This window comes from Rattus norvegicus, chromosome 9 (assembly GCF_036323735.1).
Source record: "Rattus norvegicus strain BN/NHsdMcwi chromosome 9, GRCr8, whole genome shotgun sequence".
Lineage (NCBI taxonomy): Eukaryota > Metazoa > Chordata > Mammalia > Rodentia > Muridae > Rattus > Rattus norvegicus.
In genome coordinates this window covers 75,369,615-75,391,684 of record NC_086027.1, presented here as the reverse complement: position 1 = coordinate 75,391,684, position 22,070 = coordinate 75,369,615, and the positions used below count along the sequence as shown (strand labels likewise).

Genomic DNA, 22,070 nt, shown 5'->3' with positions numbered 1-22,070 from the left:
AAAGACACCGGAGTCTCATTTGTTAGAGAGAGGAACTGCAATATGGCAGATGCTTTTGGATACCATTAGGGATGGCTAAATAATGAAAAACAAATAAATGAAGGCATGGATAAGGAATAGAGTATGTAGTTGAGAGACGTTTTATAAAAATTGACATGAGAACAGTAGCTTCTAATAGACCTCCTATCTGTAGACAATGGACCTTCACAGTCCTATAGCAACGAGCCTAAGGAGACAACTTCAGGGAATTAGTTGGAAGATACAGATTCATAAATAGATATAAATTCTAGCTAAGTAATTTATCCAGATGCAAAAAAAGATATCCCTTACACATGGAGTGACCCATGTCTCCAGCCACAAATGTAGCAGAGGATGGCCTTGTCGGGCATCAATGGGAGAGGCCCTTGGTCCTGTGAAGGCTCAATGCCCCAGTATAAGGAAATGTCAGGGTGGGAAGCCGGGAGGGTTTGGGTGGGTGGGTGAGGGAGCACCCTCATGGAGGCGGGGGTGGGGGATGGGATATGGTATTTCCGGAGGGGAAACCAGGAAGGGGGATAACATTTAAAATGTAAATAAAGAAAATATCCAATAAAAGATGAAAAAATGATATCCCTGACAAAACATGTATATCTTTATATCTCTAGGTTGCATAAGTAGGGTGCACACTATGGTATCCATTTGGAGGTCAGAGGACAACTTGGTTATCACCTTCCACAGTGTGGATCCGAGGGGTTAGACTCAAGTTGTCAGGCTGGGGAGCAGGTACTGTTTACCAGATGAACAATCATACTGACCCTACATGTAACTACACACATGTCTGCACTGTGTCTTCCATATACTCACTTTCAAGCTCTCTTCTTCACCTTAACTTAATATATTAACTTGAAGTTGAGAAACTTAGAGGAAATTTGTACTCATTGTATCAGCTACTTTCATGGCTTAGGGTAACAGTCAAGTGTATTTGTCCTTTAAGAAAACATGCTTTTGGAAACTGTTTTTATGATAAAATAATCTACTTGTTAACAATGTGACATATAAAAGGACAGGGTGACCTTGTGAGTCCTGGCCTTTTTAATACTTCTCTTTTACATAACTACAGACTTCAGAAATGAAGTTTAGCCGTTTTAACTGAGGAATAATTTCACTCTAGTTTGCTTTTATTTAAAGGTTTTATTAACATATTTAAAATTTTATATTGGGCAAAAATACGACTTGTCCTTCCAAACTCAGCTGTAGTTGATCAGACCATTTTGGAATTAATTCTTAGTCACATTTATGGGAAACTAGGTTTCATGGGGTATCAAGGACTAATGATTATTGGTGCCCCACTGTCAAGCAGTGGGCAGCTGACTCCCATGTATAATGCTTTCCACCATCTCTGAACCTTTCTCCATTTTTCAAGCTTTGACAAGCGATTCCTCAATTTTCTAATGGTAACTCCCATCTCTGAGTGACATGGAGAGAAACTATCTTCAGATAGCAATGATTATATTGCTGTATCCATGGAAAATAACTGGAAAATAACACCCAGAATTCTGGATCCAACCTGACAAGGCAAAAGGACCCCTGGTCCCCTGGTCTAGAGTATATTCTTGTATTTGTACAGGCTTCCACCATCTAACATCTCAGGTCAAATGACAATTGTTATGGCCAGATCAAGGAGGGGGAACAGTTAGTGAGAAGAAATTCTAACTAATAGAGCCCTGCATAGTAGCACCCTGGTCTTCTTCCTAGGTGAGATATTTGTCAAATTCTTCTTTCAATAAACTCTCTTTTCAGTGTATCCCCCAATAGGCACATGTTCTGGGAATACTAATATTACATGAATTACAATAAATGGATGTTTGTAAAGTGATGAATGTCAAATTATTTTCAGTGTAAGCTTTTCCTTTGGGAAGGGAATTTGTTTTAAAGAAATATCTGATATTTAAGAAGGGAGTATGTTCTTAGAGCCACCCATTTACTCAACTTGAATGTAAACATTCTCCTCTATTTCTATGCAGGGTCAGACTGTGGCTGTCCTTGTGTCTTCAAAGCTTCTGTGACAGTCTTTGTTCAGGAAGGAAAATAATATCATAGACAAGCAATGAAGTCCACCTGTTTCCTCTCCTAGCACATCTGCCATGAGTAGCACATCAGGCTGAGTCTTTAAAAACTTGTTGAAAACTTGATTAAGAAATTAATTAAGTTCCTTCTTTTCTTGTGGCTTGTCACTAGCTTGTTTTTAAACCATTTAAAAAAATATGTTACTGGTTGACCATTAATTTTTTTTGTGGTTTGAGAAAAAGGATCAACAAAACTTCACTGTGATCACATCTTTCACACATTAGATATCTATCATCATCAAAGATGATGAGCTATCATTAGATCTTTATGTACTTTAATGTCTCTTTTGAAAAAAATAAATGGAAAATACAAAAGATGGTGGAAAGTAATTCTGAACTGTTTGTGATGAGAAGGGAGGTAGTTAGTGTCTTCCCTGATTGTAGAGGGACAATTTGGGGGAGGCAATTCTTTACATCCTGGAAAGCTGACAACTGATGAAAGTGAGTCCATGTCTTGTTCATTGTGTTTTTGGAAGGAGAACATTATAGGTGGATCCCCAGTTGGTTGGGAAGAATCTACTTCCTTTACTGCTACAACTCCCATCAAGCAAGAGGAGTCAATAATCCTTCCTACAGTAAAGGATTCTCAGCCACTCTAATAGTTTTAAGTAGGAGCTCAGAAACATTGTGAATGACCTGAGAAGTATACAATTGTCACACACAGCTTCTTACTGCATCTAGAATAAAATCTAGGCCCTTGGCCCAAACTGGTTACCATCCTCTCTCCATTTACTTAATCCTTTTCCCTTTCTTTCTTCATGTTAGTCATGGTCTCCTGTCCTGGTACATGACATCTTTTTGTCAGCATCCAATTGCATATCTTGCCTCCTCTGTGCTACCTTTCTCATCTGGGAACTAACAATGTTTTCTCTTATTTTGGAACTAGCCATACAGTAAAAGAAGGATTCCCTTGCTTTTCTTTCTGGAGGCTACTGTCCTTATTGTTCCTGGAGATAATCCAGTTGAAATATTTGTAATCCTATTTACTGCATTCCTGTTCTCTGAGCAGTTATCCCTTTGAAAGCAAGGATTATGTAGGCTTTGGTCTCAAGTATTTGCTCAGAGTTCGAAAACTTTCTGGGACACTCACTATAGGTGTTCAGTAAATATGGCCCAGATGACCAGACAGACACAAATCCAAACAGAATCTTTCAGATGTATGAATGAGATTATAAATCACATTTAAGGAGATAACTAATAGGTGTTAAACACTAATTTTACACTTGCCAAATCCTTTTTCTTCTCATATAATGATTTTGCTTGTTTAATGTTATTTCAAATACCAAGTCAGGAGGAGGGTAATCGCAATTAAAAGAAGGCTCGTTAAAGAGAAAAGGCAGTTTTTATAAATCTGTGCCTAGAAAAAAAACTCATCTCGGAGTTAACAATATGTAGCTGAGAAATTTAGTTTCCTGTATTTAGGGAATACTGAAGAGAATCAGATTACAAATTAAAAAATGATAAATATTTAGTGATCAATATTATGCATCGTTTACATGCTGATGGTATGAAGTGACAACAACAAAAGAGTAAATGGAGGGAAAACAGAAACGAAACAGTCTTGGTATCTGAAAACTGAGAGTAAGCCACCAGTGTTCCTCTTACTTAGCCTCCATGTGCACTCCAAGTCTCAGCAAAAGGCTGCAGCAGTGTACTCTAGCGCCTTTCATCTCAAATTCTGAATGAATGTTCTCCAGAGCATCCCTTTGATTGTCAATGAGAGCTAAGATGCTGGCAGTGCATGAATGTATTCATGGAGGGTAGCAGGTCTCAGTGGGGAAGCGGCCACGCTCACGGCTGGGCTGGCTTCTGGTTCCCTGCTCTCCATATCTGTTCATTCATAAAGCTTTGTGCTGTAATCATTAATATGTGTTGAGAGTTTCCTGTGGGGCAGGGCTGGGGGAAGTTCTCAGTAATGTAACAGTGAGTGGAATACATAGCTTCTGATACTTCCTAAGAAAGTACTGACTCCCGCTGGCTGTCACAGCAGTTATGTTTGCTATTTCTTTTCAGTCATAAGGGGATTGTATCACGTCTGCCCAACACATCCTCAATAAGTTAACTGCTTATAGTTGTTCTAGCAACTTGAACACAAAGTTTTCTTCACACAGTCTATGTTCCTATTCACCATATTCCTATTTTTTTTTAATGCAGAGAAATGATTCTGCGTTCAGACACGTGCTCATTTTCTTCTTGATTATCTGAAGCACTACCAGCTGTGGTCGACATTATTACCTGGCATCAGCATCCCGGGCTGTGAACTGGAGTTTATTATTTACGCTTTTTGAAAGACTCAACCCTGCAAGGCCAAACAAGACCTTACCTTCTTCCAGTGCAGCTGTTTGTTCTGATGCTGGCGATGGTGGTGGGGAAGGTGGCAGATTAACTGTTTCTTCAGCTGCTACAGGTCAAAAATGGAGAAACAAGATAGAACAATTAATTCTGTCTGTCCAATGGTTCTCCATTCTATAAACAGGCTCCCGTGAAACTCTTTACCTGATTTACATGTTAACAACTTAGAAGATAAACATTCTGTGTTTTAAAAGCCATTTTCTCTATAAAAATGAGTTAGACACACATGAAAACAAATTCTGTCACAAGTTGTGGTTGTAAAATTAATAACGTGTTTCATTTAGCAGTGCGATATCACACTAAAATACATCTAGGGAAGCATATTGGTTTAGTTAGAATTGTCCAATTAGCAACAATCTTTGAACGTTCCGCTAGGTCTAAAAAAAGATATTATATTGATCATTCATCAGTATAATATTTTTCACCATTTTTAATTACATTTACTCCAAGTTTAAGTTGAAATCTCCTTTCTCTTTTATGTTCAGAAATGAAAAATGAGGGTGGTATAGAGTATGGTGATCTTCAGACAAGCTCTACCCAGACAGTGGGAGTTGGACCACTTTTGGCTTTGGTGTCCCAGTGAATTAGTATGGTGGGAAAGGATCTGAACCACCTCTGATGTCCTCCTGACACTTACCTTCCTCATGATCTACCTATGCAGGGAAGGGACATCAAAGGAAAAAAATCTCAATTAATGCCAGTAGCTGAATCGATTTTATAGATTATGTGACGTTTTACAATACAGTGGTTAATTTAATAGAGGTGGCTTTGTGACAACAGTGTTTAGCTCCTTGACTTTTTGGGATTTGTTCCTCATATTATTAAGACTTAAATTTTAAAACTTGAGCTTTATTGCAGAGTAACAGAACAGGAGTGAATGCTAGATTAAAGGTTAATGTTTTAAGTTAGGATTTTTTCCCCATTTCTACTCACGAGAAAGTCCTTGATAATCAAGACACCCAGACTGACGCATACTGACACATATTCTAAGCTCTTAATTGAGGAAAGAAAAGATATTCTTATTGTTTATTTTTAGTAGACATTTCAAGAACTCTTAATCAGGAAAACAAATGTTAAGGATACATTGAACTATAAAATTGGAAAACATTTTTAGGATTTGACATGCTAGGCATATGTATTTATGAAATAAATACACTTTATCCTAGAAAGTCTTCTTCTATTTATTTTCTTGTAGACATATATATGTCTGTTTATCTACCTCACCTATCTATGATCTATACATTTTCTATCTGTAATTTGTATATGTATCTATGTATCAGTTTATCTAGTCATCCATGTATCTGTGTCTACCACTTAGCTATGCATCTTTCAAACAATTATCTATGAATATGTAATTTATGATTGCATCTATGACCTATCTATCATGTATGTATCTATCTATTTATATCCACTTATATATCTATATTTAAGTTCTAGATCAAACTATCTGTCTGTGCATGGCAGCAAACTTTGGCTGAGTAACCTTCTCAGTGATTATGTGTTACACACCACCATGGCATTGAAGGGAATTTTTGACTATGGGAAATGGCAAGGCTATTTGAAGTGCCCTTAGATGAGCTATGGTGGTCAATTCTCAAACCACAAGGTCAGTCTCCTGTATGCGATTCACATCACTGATGACTCTATCAAAGCTCTAGCTACTGGATTTGTGTTCATGAACCCATGAGGAGAGACTGTCATTTGTAACTGAAGTTTCAGTTCACTTTCTTTATGTGAACGGAGTCATAAAATCCCTATTTAATAAATAAAGGGAGGGTCATCACATCTAACACCAGGTGTTTCACCCTAAAACCTACCAAAACATCCCAGTGAAACTACTGAGGGCTCAACTGGTCCTCTTGCTTCTAGTAGAGGTGACAGGTAAATATCACATAGATAAAGTGTGAACAAAGTAGAATATATCTCTTCATGTATACTTTATGTGTGAGAAGGCGCAGCAAATGCTTGCCCTGTGTTAGGCTCTTCTCATTTACCTAAAGGCAGAGCTGCAGGCTGATCCTTGTGTTGGGCCTCCTTCTCTTGTTCACCTTTCAGGACTGCTACAGCTTCAGCTGTGACTACTTGAACTATCCTTGCAGACACTTCCTCTGCAAACAAACAGCAATGAAGGAACATATGATGACCAGGAGTCCAATCAGGTAGCTTCAAGAACTGCTCAACAGTATTAAAAAGTAATTTTAGGATTATAGAATTCACAGACACACTAATTATCCAAAGAAAATCTACTGTTTAAAACTCATCAGTTGGGAACATTTCTTGTCAGATCCCAATGTTTTACAGGAAATTGGGAATAAAACAAGAGGTAGAACAGACACAGTAGACATTGGAACAGCATGGAACCCTGTCTTCTGGATCATTCATGGGTCTGTTAGCACTAATGTACAACTTAATGTCCTCCTGTGGCATTTAGCATAGCTCACAGGGCACTGTGCTAAAATATGTCACTTACCTACATGGAAAATAACCACAGTCCTGGGTGATTTATTTTGCTAGGCACACAATTCTTGAAGCCTTTGTTACTGAGTTATTTGCTAGACTGGATGGATACTTAACACAATTTATTTATTTATTTATTTAGTGAAAGAGCAGAAAATGAACACAAAAGTTTTTGTTTATATTATATACATAAATTAGAGGTAATCCATACATTATAGTCACCAACTTTACAGATGCATAATTACTTCATGTACTTTGGAAGAATTTGACATTTTTACAAAAGTATCATTAATTTAGAATTCCAAGTACTTGAGTGTTAATTAACTTTCCTAATCTAAAATTTTTAAAATACTAATTAAAGCTCTCTTTATTTGGGAAAATAATAAAAGAACACAAGTACCATTAGCTTATGTGATAAAATTACATCTGAGCAATGCAACAGTGTTTCAGTCTTTTGTGTAGGACTGCATGTTGGTATCAACCAAGAATTACTTTGTTTATAACAGTGGAACTTAATCCATAAAGAATGTATTCATAGAAAATAGCCAAGAAATGATACTGTGGCCATTTTAGTATAAAGGGGTCTTAAAAGAGTCTAAGAAGAGACAGTGAGTGAGGTGAGAACTCAAGGCATGCCTCTGTCCAGGATAGTCACATTCTTCCTACCCAAAGCATGCTATATCCTCAGAATCATGTTTCATTGGCGAGCAGTAATTTGGTTTCAGTTTATTTTGGAAAAGAAATCATAGGAAATTTTAATTTCATTATTTTTGGTGGAGAGAAAACTAATTTAGTAATGTAATTTTGGTTCACAATTGAACATAAGAAAGAGAGGATTTGATTTTTTTGTATATGTTTAATCCTAATTGTCAGAAAATAATTTTAACATCTTCTTAGAAAGCTTTAACAAACGTTTACTTTTTAAGGAATTTATCAGGGGACAGTTATGGTAGGTTCCTGTCTGCAAGCATAAAAGAGCATTATGAATAGTGTCAGGAGTTGGTTCTCATGTGGGACCCCGAACAAGTAAAATGAGGGCTGTCTTGGTCTCTGTTTCCTGCCATTGGATACCCTTCCCATATGGGAATACCTGATTGGGCCTTTTCCCATATGGGCCTCAGTGGGAGAGGATATTCCTAGTCTTGTTGGGACCAGATGTCCCAGGGTGGTATGGTACCCAAGGGAGGCTCCCCCTTATCTGAGCAGAAGGGAAGGAAACAACAATGAGAGAGGAATCTGTAAGGGTAGACTGGGAGGGAGGGACTGTGATTGGGATGCAAAGGAAATTAAAAATAAATTATTAGAGGAACAATTCAGAAAGAGCACAAATGACTTAAAAAAAAAGAATTTACCAGGAGCTAAAGATAGAGTGGTACTTGCTTAAGATCTTGGGTTCAATTCCCAGCACCCATTTTTGATTAAAATATATGCTTTTAAAACAATAATATGACAATACTGGAAGAAGTAATTTTATACTGGTTTAACTGAACAACCAAATGAGTTGTTTGGAATATTAATAGTAGTAATTTTCAAATAGAAAATAATATACCTTCTATTTAAAACTTTATAGTGTATTTGGGAATATATGGCCTTGAACAGCAGTTCTGGGAGTTTCATTTGGTCCAGCAAATTTACATCTTCCTTCAAAGAAGCAAAGGAATTTATCAACAAGACAGCGACTGTAGTTTTCCCTACAGAGTAAGAGATGGCTTTTCCCAGAGGAAATGCAATCAAGAGCTCTCCTGGGCAGACTCTGCATCGCCATTGCCTGGCTCCTGGGACAGGAGCAAACTCACTGAGGGTTTGGATAAGTTCAGGGGAGATTAAGAATAAATGGAGCAAAGAAACACAAAAGATGAAGCATGACAATCATAACATCAGAATAAAAACAATAAAATCATAAAGACCATGATTTTGTCTTATGTATATGCATATTATTTTCATACATTTAATTATGAATGATATTTTTCCTTCATCCTACACACACACACACACACACACACACACACACACACACACAAACACCACATACACATACACCACACACACATATATGCTTCTATTCATTTATCCATTTGTCTATCCATCTGCGTACTTATCCACTAACTTGACAACCCATCTATCATAATTTTATCTATTTATGGGACAACTGTCCTTTAGGGTAAATAATTAAGAAGTTACCAGTATCTGACTAGTGCTTGAATGTTAACCTTGTGATAATCTTTATTTTATCATTAATGTCAATATGACAATGAGAGAATTTCCATGTATAATGAAAGTAACTTGGCTGTACTGTCAAGACATAGTTAAGAAAAGTTTGTAAGAAAAATTTGTAAAAAGGAATGGAAGGAAGAAAGAGAGAAAGAAAGAATAAATGAATGAATGAACCCAATGAGTAGATCTGATTACAAACTAAGAGTAAGTTCCCTGAATCTAATTTATCTTATAGCTTTTTATAAAGTTGTAACATTGTTGATTATTGGGTAGTCCAAGGAATACATCCAAATAAGGTATAGTCCAAGGAACATAGAGGTAAGTAATTAATATATTACCACTTAGTTAAACATTTGAAATACCTCCTTGCTTGAATGCCCAGCTCTGACTACTAGACAATATATCAGGCTTTTGCCACTTATAAAATGTATGTAAATTAACCCTGCACCCGTGTTCTACTGCACAGCTCAGCATTCCCAGCCCTTTGTTTCCTCCTGCAGATCATTCACACTACATCATTCTTAGGGCCTTTCTGTTCCCAGTCTTCATCATGGCTAAAATTTAAAGGCAGGCCCAGGATCTGTGCTTAGCACATCTTTATGCATAGGTTGCCATGATATTAATATATTAAAGCCCAGTTAATTCATAAAATTGATAGAGTTGACAATCTCAGTAGCTTGGAAAATTCTACGCTGCTTCTTAAGTGAAGACGTAACATTGTTGGTTGACCCAATAATTGTTATTGAATGTGCAGCCTGCGGACTTGAATCAGGACCAGCTGGGCCTTCTCGAACATGCAACGGTTCAGCAGCTAGACTGCGAGCACAAAATGCAAGCAATTCAGCGTATGCCTGGACACAGATTTTTTTTTTGGTCGATTTCTTGCAGCTTGTTAAAAGTGAACCAAGATGCATCGACAGTACATTCAACCATATGGATATAAAAACCACTAAATGTTTCTGCTTTGAAGCATCGTGGGTATGATAATGGTGTGTTAAAAGAAATGACAAATAAGTCTACCGTACATTCGGTGGAAAGGGAAAACAAAACAATTTAAGACAGAATGCTCCTGTCAAGAAGGTTTTTCTCAGTTGGGTATGAGATGGTTGCCTAGGAAACCAATGTTAATTGCTGCTGCTGCTGCTGGAATCTAGTCAACAAGGAAAGCACTGTGTAGTTCGAAGGGCTCTGCTAAACAAACAGCCTCCATAAATTCATCAAGAAGGGGGGGGGAATTCCTTGCTTCTTCTTGCTTAATTTGGAGAGTAAATGGCTCTTCTGAAAGTATTTCCTTGAATTAGCTGGTGAGGAAAGCATTTAGGGAGCAGACTGTTGGAGGATTTTGTTTGTTTGTTTCCCTGGAATCTTTGCATTCATTGAGGAGGCTGGCAGAGAAGCATTCAGACTTCTACTAATGCACAGCGTCTCAACAGCTACAATCTTTGCTCAGCAGCCCTTTCTCCCCACCGTTTCTAAAGATATGCTGACTGAAACAAGGCTCCCACATTATTTAAGGGGCAAATGCATTGTAAGTAAAGTCAACTTATAAAGACATTCAAGAAAAGAAATCACAGTTGTATGAAGTTCGGGGGTTTTTGTTTGTTTCTGTTTGTTTTCTAAGGGAATTTACTTAGCATCTGTAAGGATGCTTGGCTACTACTGGAACATACGAAGATGAGACACGGCACCCCTGAGCCCAACTGTTTTTGAATTGTTTACACATAGGGTAATCTTACTGAAGGGCACATTTTGTTTTTCTACTTTCTAATTTTCCCTCAGTGGCCACAGATTTTTGATTAGTTCTCCCGTGGACACTCCTGTTTGATATTCATGTCTAAACAAGTAGGAATTATGATTCTAGGGAGAGGTTCCCCTCTCTTTAAAAAGTAGAATTATGTGTATGAGAAAATTACATGGAGGTGTATATTCCTGTGTGTGGGTATGTGCAAATCATAGCAGGTGTCCATGGAGGCCAGAGGCATTGGATCCCCTGGAGCAGGAATGAGTCAGTTATGAGTCATCTGATTAGGTGCTGGGAGCTGGATTCAGGTCCTCTGTGAGAACAGCACACATTGCACTCGTAACTGGTGAACCGTTGCTCCGTGTCCCAGACTCTCAACCTCAACCTATGTGTTCAAACCTATAATCTTACCTAGATTCCACCATCACATACTCAAGCAAAGCCCTTAGAGACTTCACTGGCTTGGTCTGGCTTTCAAAACTGGCTAAGGAGAAAGCTGTGGCAAATTAAGATAAATACCAGTGACCAGTTACTTCATCCAAAGGATGCTAAAGTAGTGAGCCAAAAACTAACTTGACCAGCATGGATAGAAACAGCACACACTGGGAAATTTTACTTCTAAATTTAGTAACCCAGATGGAAATAGAAGGAATAGTATTCGAGCAAAAGACTCATAATTAAGTGAATATGATCCCAATCTAGTTTTATACTTAAATGTTCTAGCTTTAAGCTTGGAGGGCTGATTTCTATATTACCATACTTACATATACTTGTGTTGCTACTTGTAGCAACATATATTAGACATTTGATAATTAAGTCAAGTACAATATTTCTCTGATCTAAATTAACTGGATAAACATAAAATTAATAAAGAATTTATTTCCTAAAAATTTCAAATAGCTTTAATCCCAACAAATTAAATATAATCATTTGGTCACTGAGGGATTGATTTGTAATGCCAAATAAGGGATTTAAATGTTCTACATTATTCTTATTAAAACTGGTACTGTGTTTTGCAGACTTTTGAAAACTTGTAGCGTCTTCTCTGTTAGGGATTAAATATGAGAGAAGAAGTATACATGCAAGCAATCCTTTTATAATTAATAATATGGTTCAAAGTTCAGCCACAGCACAACGTAAAGTGGATCTCTCCACTGGAACCTTCCAAACAAGCATAACTAAAGATTGTTAAATGCATTCTGTTATGACTAATGGTTAGGAAAGTGGAATGATTTTCCAAGAGTACAGTTTTAAGTAGGAAAAGAAACATACAATCTACTATTGCCACTGGAGCTTGATATAATTATGAATAAAGCCTTTGCTAGATTTCTAAAAATTCTACATGTCAAAAATATTCTAAAGTAATGACTAAGCTTTGCTCTGGACTGAGGAAAGTATCCCTTTAACTGTGAGCCATATATGGCTCATTATGTAAGATATGTTAGAAATAAACAATAGTAATCCAAAAATATTTGTATAAACTTAGAAATTACACATAAAATATATCCATACAAAAATAAAATTCATCACAGTGATGACATTGCTTCAATGTTGCTTACTTTTCTCAATCTCTATTAACACTTACTTATTTCTATCTTTATTACTATACTTATCCCTTGAATAGGAACCCAGCAGAAAGAGATCGGAGCCTGTGCTTTGATGGAGTAGTAGAGTGAGTATGAGACAGGATGTCATCAGGATAGGCATGCTGTAGGAAAGGCAAGTGGGCTTGGCAAGGGGGAAGAGGGGGAAGACCATATGTAAGCGCCTGTGCCCACTGACACCTTGAAGAATCTAAGGAGACAGAGGCAACAAAGGTGATAGAAGGCTTATGTTAATTACTTCTGAATTTTGCTTATGGTAGTTGTGTAGGAAGACGATACTGTAGTTTATGTTGTACTCAAGAATCACAGACAGACCTTGGTTTAGTATGGGGATCAGAATCCTGTAGAAGAGATTTATGGGGCTTCCTGAGGATATGGAAACTCAGATATTTTATGGAAACCATTTCAATGATAATTAACTGGTTCCTGTTTCTAAGAATTTATCTAAGAATGCCTGGTTTCTGACTTGTTTCCATTCCATTTGCACTGAAGAACTACTGATCCCCAACATCTATGGGGACCTCCCATTCCTTCTCATCCCTCAAGAGTAAGAAGAAAACGTAAGGGAAAGAACTTGCAAGAAGTTCAAGAAGCTCTGCTTCTCCCCTACTTCTGTTTGTTATATAATTGGGAGATGTAACATCAAGCAAAGGGGTAAAATTACTTGTCTCAACAAACTCATAAAAAGAGAAGTTTTTAATACCAAACTACACTAATTAGTGTCTTATCTGAAAAGACCATAATGGAAGAGATATCTCAATATCATAATTAAGACTATGTCAAGGTTATAATATTCTTTGTAAATTACTTTGTCACAATTGGTTTATTTATTTTTGTTCAGATCTGGTGACAAGTGAGGTCTTGTGCTTATATAGAATTTCTGCTTTCTCTCTGTCACACAGCAGAGCTGAAGGTATTGTTATTGAAGGCCCAGAAGGCTCAGAACATCTTCTCTCAGTTAAGAAATATTCAATATTTTCTTAACATAATATACAGTGGAAGATATATTTTCTCACTAAACTATACTAAATTCAAATTTGTGAACTGATACTGACTATAAATAATTTACAAGTAGCAACAAGAAAGGAGACCTCTAACACCAACGACAGCCAAGTTCCCAATGTACTTGGATCAGATGTACAAGTTAAATGAGGTCCACTGAGAATTTTAAGCACTGAATATTTCCTTACAACAGGCTGGCAGGTAATGGCATGGAGGTAGGGAATGACTGCTATCCCAACTAAATGAACTTACCCACTTAAAATATAATTCTCATAGTGGCTACATTTTGGATTACAAATTCAGTCACTTGTTTCTTATTGAAATAAGGACTTATAAGAATTAGGTAGGAAATGGTCTGAGGACCAATATTTGTGATCCTGTGTTAGCATAGTGCTTTGTTTATATTTCTGTGAAAAAGTTCAATTTTTACAGCTCATTTGGTATCTATGGCCCTCATGATAAGCTAAAGAGGGGTGGGGAGAAAGAAAGGAAGAACCAGTTTTGACATATTAGCATGTATATTGTACTTCATAAGAACACCATGAACAGCAACCACAGTCTTGGGGGTTTGATTTTTTCACTACTGGGGATTAAGCACAAGGTACCACTCATCCAGGCAGTGAGACTACAGTGAGCTACATTCCGACCTCTATTTCAGTCTTTCCAGGGTTGTAGTTTCAAATCTTTGCTTTTCAAGCTGAAAATAGTCAATAGCCAATCTTTCAAGGAAGGTGACAAGTTTGGGAACTCAAATGCAACATATTTCAAGGGAAAACCATATTCAATTAATTATTTGACCTTCTGTGGTGCCTATAAAGGAAATAGAATATACAGCTTACATTATTATCCAGAAAGAAAAGAAAAGGATGGATCTCAGGATGCCCTTCTCCCCTTAAACAGCAAAGCAAAGTAAGACCATCCATTGAATTTTTTTCCTTAGGCCAGGTATATGGCTCACAGTAGAGTGCTTGCTTAGCATGAACAAGGTCCTAGGCTTACTGCTCAGTCCAGTCTACAAGAGAAAATTTGTTTTCTATACTAGGTTTTCTATTTTAATATAGAAATATTGTTTACTATGCTTCCCATATGGAAGTTATTTCTTCGACTCAGAGATGAAACATGAAAAATGGTTTGTTTGTTCAGTCATAGTTTGCTCGGGTGAGTTTCAAAATTAGGCTAATATCTTTTCAAACCAGCATTGATATACTCTTTTAACAGTACAATTAAATCCATGACAGAGAACATACAGTGTGCGTCAAAGCCCTGGTTGTCCATTTATCAGGATTGAGACTTTCTGTGTTCCTGATCTGGAACAGCAGATCAATCCTTATCTTACAGTCACAGGATTGGACCAAACCAAACCAAACCAAACCAAGCCAAACCAAACCAAACCAAACCCACAAAAACCAAATAAAACCCAAAAAAACCAACCCAACCCAACCAACCAACCAACCACCACCACCACCATCAATGACAACAACAACAACAACAAAACAACGACAACAACAACACTACAAACAGGTCTATGTTCCAATCTCAAGCTATTTTGAGGAACATTTCCTCAATCCAGGCCAATGTTATATTGAGTTTTATTTTGAAAGGATGAAACAGAATTGGTCAGCATCTGCAGGATTCTTATCTGTTAGATGCTCACGTTTGTCAAAAGTTATTGATCGTAACTTTAAATATTATTTCTAATTCATGAGCTATCTGATTAGATGTGTTGCATATTCTTGTCATTCCCAGTCCTCCAATCCTCATTAGAGAAAGTCAAGCCTGGTAACACTTTCTTTCCTCACGGGCGTACTATAGAGATCCCTTTCAATTACTTCTACGGCAACCAACAGCTCTCCCATCTTTACAATGCATCCAGCTTCCTCTCACCGTCTCAGTTTATTCTCACATTCCCAGTATATCTTTCCAGTTCAGTCTTACAAATGCATCGCTCACACTGCGGTCTTTTTTGTAGCACTAAGTTGTCTACATGATTTCCCCTTTTAGCTTTATATATGGATTCTCAAGCTCTTTCTGCATTAATTAAAATATTTAATAGTATCTATACAGGAGATAGAGTAAGATATGTCAAAGGAAGAGATAAAAAACAAAGCACAGGTTCAAGGAAGACATTTATGGTCTTGGAATAATAACTAGTTAATAAGTAACCTCAGTAGATGGATGCTCTTAGCAATGTATAAGCATAGTCCCTGCATATTTAGGAAAGTGTTAGCCGAGAATGGGATCAGAGCAGCTCTCTGCTCTTGCTGGTAGACGTCCAAGACCCTTCCCAAAGGTTTCCCAGCACTGTGTCTTATAATAAATAGAACAAAACCATCACAGTTTGGCTGGATACAATGTAACAGTGATACAAAAACAATGTTTTTAGTCCAGTCAGAAGACTCAGGTTGGAGGACTCCATAAGGGAAGGAGGTCTTCGTTTGCCTGTACAGCCCTGATCTGTACGTTCAGTTTAGACTCAAGCCTAATGTTCAGGCTGCTGTACTAGAACTGCATTGTCCTGCAATTTTTATCCTTCCTCCTTATCCCAGTATAATGCTTTGTGAAATTTTGTTCTTCTTGCAACAAATTTTAAAAGCAGACACTTGACTTTCATATTTGTATTATGGCAAACACCTAGCATTTCTATAGCTGTTAAAATCTGAAGGAGAACCCAATGCATGTGCCCCTCCCCCACCTCAGTTCAGCAGCTCAGCTAGGTAAGAACTGTATTTTTTATGAGTGTAGCTGAACGGCGTAACTCGTTTGCTGAGAGTTGCTGCATGGTGAGCTGGCAGCATGTGGTTCAGTCTTGTCCCCCAGGATTCACAACGTCTGGTCAGATATGGCTGAAAGCACCAGGGTTTGTAAAGCAGCACCAGCTTTTCTATTCATCTGTTCTTGATATGAATTTCCATATTCCCCCAAGAGCAGGTGCAAATGCCTATGTAACATGCTCAGGAGCAATGAAGCATGAAGGTACAGGGAGGAAGGGAGAAAGGCTCCCTACACCACAGCAGAAAATCAGTGTATCTCAGTAGCTTGTAGAAGGGGGTGGGGTGTTGACTGCGAAGTAGTCCCCGGATATTCAGGAACGCAACAAAAGCACACTCAAAGCCCCAGTACTTGCCATTCAGTGACAAATACTTTTCCGATATAAACTAGCAATATTGTCAAATACTCTCTATATATTTATAGATGCATGGCTATGTAAACATATATTACTATACAAGTCAAATGATACATTATTGCTTGATCACACATATAGTCTCAAGGTGCCTGAAAATTATTGATAAAATTATAACCACATTTCTCTTTCTCCCCCTACCTCTCTCTCTTTCCCTTCTCTCTTTCTCTTCTCCCTCTCTTCCTTTTATGTCTTATAAGGAAAGAATACATAGAAATAGAACATCAAAAGGTCCTTAATAATGTTAATCAAATTAAAGGTTTGCCAAAGACTAAAATGAATTTCAAAACAGTCACTTCTATTGCTGATCATTTTCTCACATTCATTTTAAATAACAAAGATTTTATAAACTGGTAAGAATTTTTCTCTAAATGGAGATTTTTTTGAACCCTCAGAAATTGGAAAGCAATGAAAGAATTCACAACAGCAAATTAGAAACAGAAAATATAACAGCAAATTAGAGATGTGAAAAATGTCAAGGTATTAAGAAATATAGAATAGGGGAAAGTTTGAAAATTATAAAATATAATTAAATATCTACATTTAATTATGCACACACATCAAATTGGCACAAATTGCTTTTAGCACAATAGTCTTGGCAATAGCTCAAATCCAGTAGAATAGTTTTTTAAGTGTTAATCAGCCAACAGAACTGATGAAATACTTTTAAAAATAACATTCTTGATGTGGCTCCACTATCTAATAGAATCCAAGACAAATGAGATGGTCCCATTAGGTGAGAGGCATTCACGAACACAACAGAATTAACTGTGTGTAAATAAATCAGATTTTAAAGTATCACATTATATCCTCAGACAGAACTTTGCTCACCTCATCTCAAAAGTTTGTAGGCATTTAAAATTCCAAAGCAATCCTACAATATGTTGAGTCATTGAGTTTAACCAGAACAGTCTCGAGAAACCAATTTTTCCAACATTTTGATTTGGAATTACTGGTTTAAGACAATGTCTTCCTGCTGTGACTTTGACTGAGAAGCAAAAAAGGTCGACAAACCATCACATGACTGCATTTAAATGAAAAACTTTACTCTGTGTTTATCTCTTCCTCCATTGTGTAAAGCATAGACAGCTCTAGCTTGGGTTACCAGGTATATACAATCCCATTCCTCCCGAGGAGCCAAAGCCATCAATCTGTAAGACACTGTCCACAGAAGCTGGCCCTGATAGGCTCAGACCCAGTAGGATCAACACAACAAGCCACACAGTAGGTCAGAAGTGCACCCCCAACACCCGCTACATCTGCTAGAGACCATGCAGGACAAAGCAAGCATAACAGATACAAACCTCGTGGAACTGTCTTAATTAAAAAAGATCCACATCTCTCTCCTCCCTTTTTAGCCCAAATGCCTAACCTTCATGAGGAAAGCATTGAAAAGATTCCCATTTTCTGGTCTCATCCACCGGTGTTGCCAGGCCGGACGCTTTGCAGCAAGCCTGTGTGTGTGTGTTTTTCCTGCAGATCCACCCTTGAATGCTAAGTAACTGCTCTGCACACGCCTCTCTCTGCGGAGCTCAGGGAAATGGCAGCCAGAGCAATGAGTGGTTGGCATGGCAACAAGAAGACGAAAATCTGCAACCTCTTGTATTGTTAGGCCTGCTTGTTTATTTGCCTCAGGGGCCTATGCGGATAGCTTTAGTCATTTTGCTGGAGAAATGGCACTGCGCTATTTTGCTCTGCGTACATTAATGTATATATTCAGTAGGTTGTATTTTAAAGGGGGATCTCAATTTAGAATTGAAGGTAGAATGAGAGGGTAGCAAGAAGCAGGTTTCAGTTCTCCAAGGTTGGAAAGGGGGAACAGGAAGAAGCTAGAGCTCTTTGCTGTTTGCATATGAGTGATACCAACCTCTGCCCCTAATATGTGCTTTCCAGCTTCCACATGTAGTCTCTGCAACAATAATTTTATGGGTCTGGGTCTGTCTGTTATTGAGCTGCTTGAGTTAGGGGGGTGTTAAAATGTAGAGAAGGCTATATCATTTCCTGGGTAGGAGGTAGACCTGGAAAAGACAGCTGGAAATATAGACATGCCAGGAAAAAAAGGGATTGTGGAGAATGGCTGGGAGGCAGGTAAAGAAATGTCCTTCCATTTTTATATTTACCCCAAGAGATATGCAAAAAAGAGCCACTTCATCTGGGCACTTGTTTTCTCCTATTAGTGTTCAAACTCCATGCCCGAGGACAGCTGAAGTCACTCAGGCCTGCTCTTAAAAACTTGCATACTTTGATATCTATAAATATCTTTTTTCTTCTCGGCCTCCCTTCAATCTCCACTTAGGAGGAAGCTGAGAATCACGCTATGATTTTATGCCATGCTCCAGGAGTGTGAATATAAATTCTGCGACAGAAATGTGCACTTTGCCTGCTATGGATGGCAGCTGCAGAGGGACTCTCTTCTATAAAAATAAGAAGCTTGGACCCTGTAGCACATGGTCTTGGGTGACAACTAAACCCGAGGAGGGTCCACCCATCTTCTGGATGGACAAAAGGTGATACTGATAAGATTAATTCTATCAGGCAACAAACCAACAAAAACAAAACAATAAAACCTCTAATCTAAAGGAATCTTGGAAACCTTGCCTGTCGGCAGCCTGCTTAGAAAGTCAATAAATGATAAAATATATACAAAAATTTTGTCTCTTCTTGGAGAAAAGACAATTCAGAAGGAAACCAAGTGGCATGGGTTTCAGTTGTTCTTCTGTGTCCTTGTGGTTGAGGGTTGAGGGAGGAGGAGGAATGGCTTTAGGATTCCTATGATATCAAAATCTGAAGTTCGAGTCCTTATTTAAAATCTTATAATGTTTGCATAAGGCCTCTGCAATCCATACATATGTCTTAAATCATCTCTACACTGCTTATATTATGGATAGAGTATACAAATTCTATGTTAATAATTGATATACTGCATTAAGAAACAATGACTAGCAGAAAAACACTATTATTCTGTCCAAACATAATTTCTTTCAAATTTGTTTAGTTAACAGTTGTTTTTGGCAATGGATGAGCAGATAAGGAAAAGAGACTCCAGTTTTGCAAGCATCCCTTGATGAACACAGAGGAATCAGAGACTCTTCTGTCTCTAGAGAGATAATGGTGCTCAGAATACGTGAGGGAGGCAGAATGAAGACACGCTTTACAGGTTTGGCTTTTACAATTAGCAAACATTATATTACAATGATTTCATAATTGTACTTAGCAACGGTAAGATTCAAAGCCACAGACAACGGGAAGTCAGATGACATGACAACCAGTGACATTGCCAACTGCGGAGCACACTGATGGGGGAGAGAGAGAGATCAGGCTGAAGGAGGCCCAGTCTTGGGAAGATGTGATGGCTCCATCTTTGTCCATGTAAACCTGTTTATTGCAATGATTACAAACAAGCTCAGGGAACCAACTTCTGGGAAGGAAGAGACAACCCAGCTAAGAAGAAAGCAAAGAAATATTTTTGAGTCAACTAAGAATTTTGAGGCCATCACAAGCACAGCTGTGGACCTCCTCCCTGCTGAGGATTGCTCTATGTGAACAATTTGTTTTTTGAGAATTATACTTTATGGAAGAAATGAGATATACTGCTGCTGTATATATAAACAAACAAACAGAGAATGAGCTTCTTGGTCCTTAAAATGGACACCTCCAAATACAATGCTAATTCTGATTGGGTCATCATCTTCAAAGCATAGCATTTAAAAAATGCCATATTTGAGATTTAAGAGGATTTGCTTATACAGGTGATGACTTGCAACATACATTATTCTATAAATCATCAATGACAACTGCTATCATTTTACTAAACTTGCTTTAAGAGAAGCTAATTGCATAGTAACTCATCATTGGAGCATTCTTCGTAAGTCAAAGGAAACCAGTTTTACATTTTGCTCTTCCTAGAGCTTTCTACACTGGCATATCTTAGGTATTCAATAACTGGCCTGTTATTTTTAGAAGGAAGTTAGTTTTAAAAAAAATCACACCATAGTTTGGATTGAAAACATCACTATGGCAACCCACAGATGAGGATGTACCACCTCTGTCACTGTGAGCACACATATGAATGCTTAGAAGTCATTTTTCCCAGGTAACATAAGAAAGGCTAATTTAACACACGTTGAGATGATTCCACAAAAAACACTGGATGTTCCTGATGCTACCACTTGAAAGAAATACCTGTGAGTTTGATTTAATTTATATCATTTTCTCAAGGAAGCTGGCAAGGACACACTGACCTGACAAGTAGATCTTTCTGCTGCTGTTAGATACTTCTTTAAGACCACCAAACAAATAGACTATTAAATGAAACAAGCTGTCCGTAGCTTGAACAAGCATGCTATGTAAAGAGGTTGTATTGCTCCATGGTAGTCAATAAGAGTCATGTGTTGAGTATCCAGGAGACAAAACTAGACAGGCATGGTGGCTCATAACTGTCATTCCAAGATGAGGGAAGCTGAGGCTAGAGGATAACCTTGACTTTAAGGAAAATCTGGACTATACAGTGGGTTCAAGGCTAGCCTGGGCTACAGAGTGGAACCCTCCTCAAAAACAAAACAAAACAACAGCAGCAAGCAAGACCTCCAAAATCAAGAGATTAGAGTTTTCAAATTTGTCTATTTATTCAATCACTGGTCCAACACATGTTTACTGAACACTGCAACTGTAAAACCAGGGTCCACAGGATGGGAAAGATTCTTGATCTGTGTCATTATCTCTTTCCTTCCCCCTAACCCTGGTGTGGTAGCTTGTCCTCATCCTTTATGCCTCAAACCTATCAAAGACCTGTCAGTGCAAATTCCCACCCTCAGCAAATTACATTGTATTCAGTTAGAGACAAAATGGTCCTTGTTCAAGAGTGTTGCCACCACTGCAACCCACGATGGTAACTAAGAGATACTATGCCTCGTAGCACTGCCTTTATACATTTTGTTGCATTTGTATAACCTTCACTGGAACCATGGAAGGAAGCATATTTTTATTTCACTTTTAATCATGATTTTTTTATAAGATGTATGTCCTCTTGGAACACTATAGTTTCTTAATTTCCTGGGTTAGTCAAGTTACTGCCAACCTCTTTTTTTCTGATTCTCAGGGAATTCTGCAGGGCCCTGGTTTTGCATCAAAGCAACTGCAGAAGACTCAGCACGCTGGAGAATCTTTAAGAGGGATACAGTGTGTGCTAATGTTGAAACACACAGAACTACCACAACCTGATGGTTTGTGTAGTGTTTAACAGAGTCTGAGCTACTGCACTACATTGAACATTTATTCTTTTTCTATATTCCTGTGAATTTGTTTGGCACTCCAGGACATATTTGGGAAGATTTGTCCTAAGTTAAAAATAAGCCCCTTTCATCTCTGCCTTTTCATATTTCTCATTTCACACTTGACATCCTGTGAATTGTATT

General features: G+C 37.8%; 1 protein-coding gene across 51 annotated transcripts in view; it reads right to left on the bottom strand.

Moving 5' to 3' along the window:
* Positions 1-22,070, bottom strand: part of Map2 (microtubule-associated protein 2) — a 258,569-nt gene that overhangs the window by 39,922 nt on the left and 196,577 nt on the right. For 35 of the 51 annotated variants that reach the window (XM_063266724.1, XM_063266731.1, XM_063266715.1 and 32 more), the window contains 2 exon segments: positions 6,452-6,565; positions 4,429-4,506 (listed from right to left, as the gene is read on the bottom strand). In XM_063266724.1, coding sequence (XP_063122794.1) covers positions 4,429-4,506; positions 6,452-6,565 — 192 coding nt within the window. 51 annotated transcript variants of the gene reach the window in all.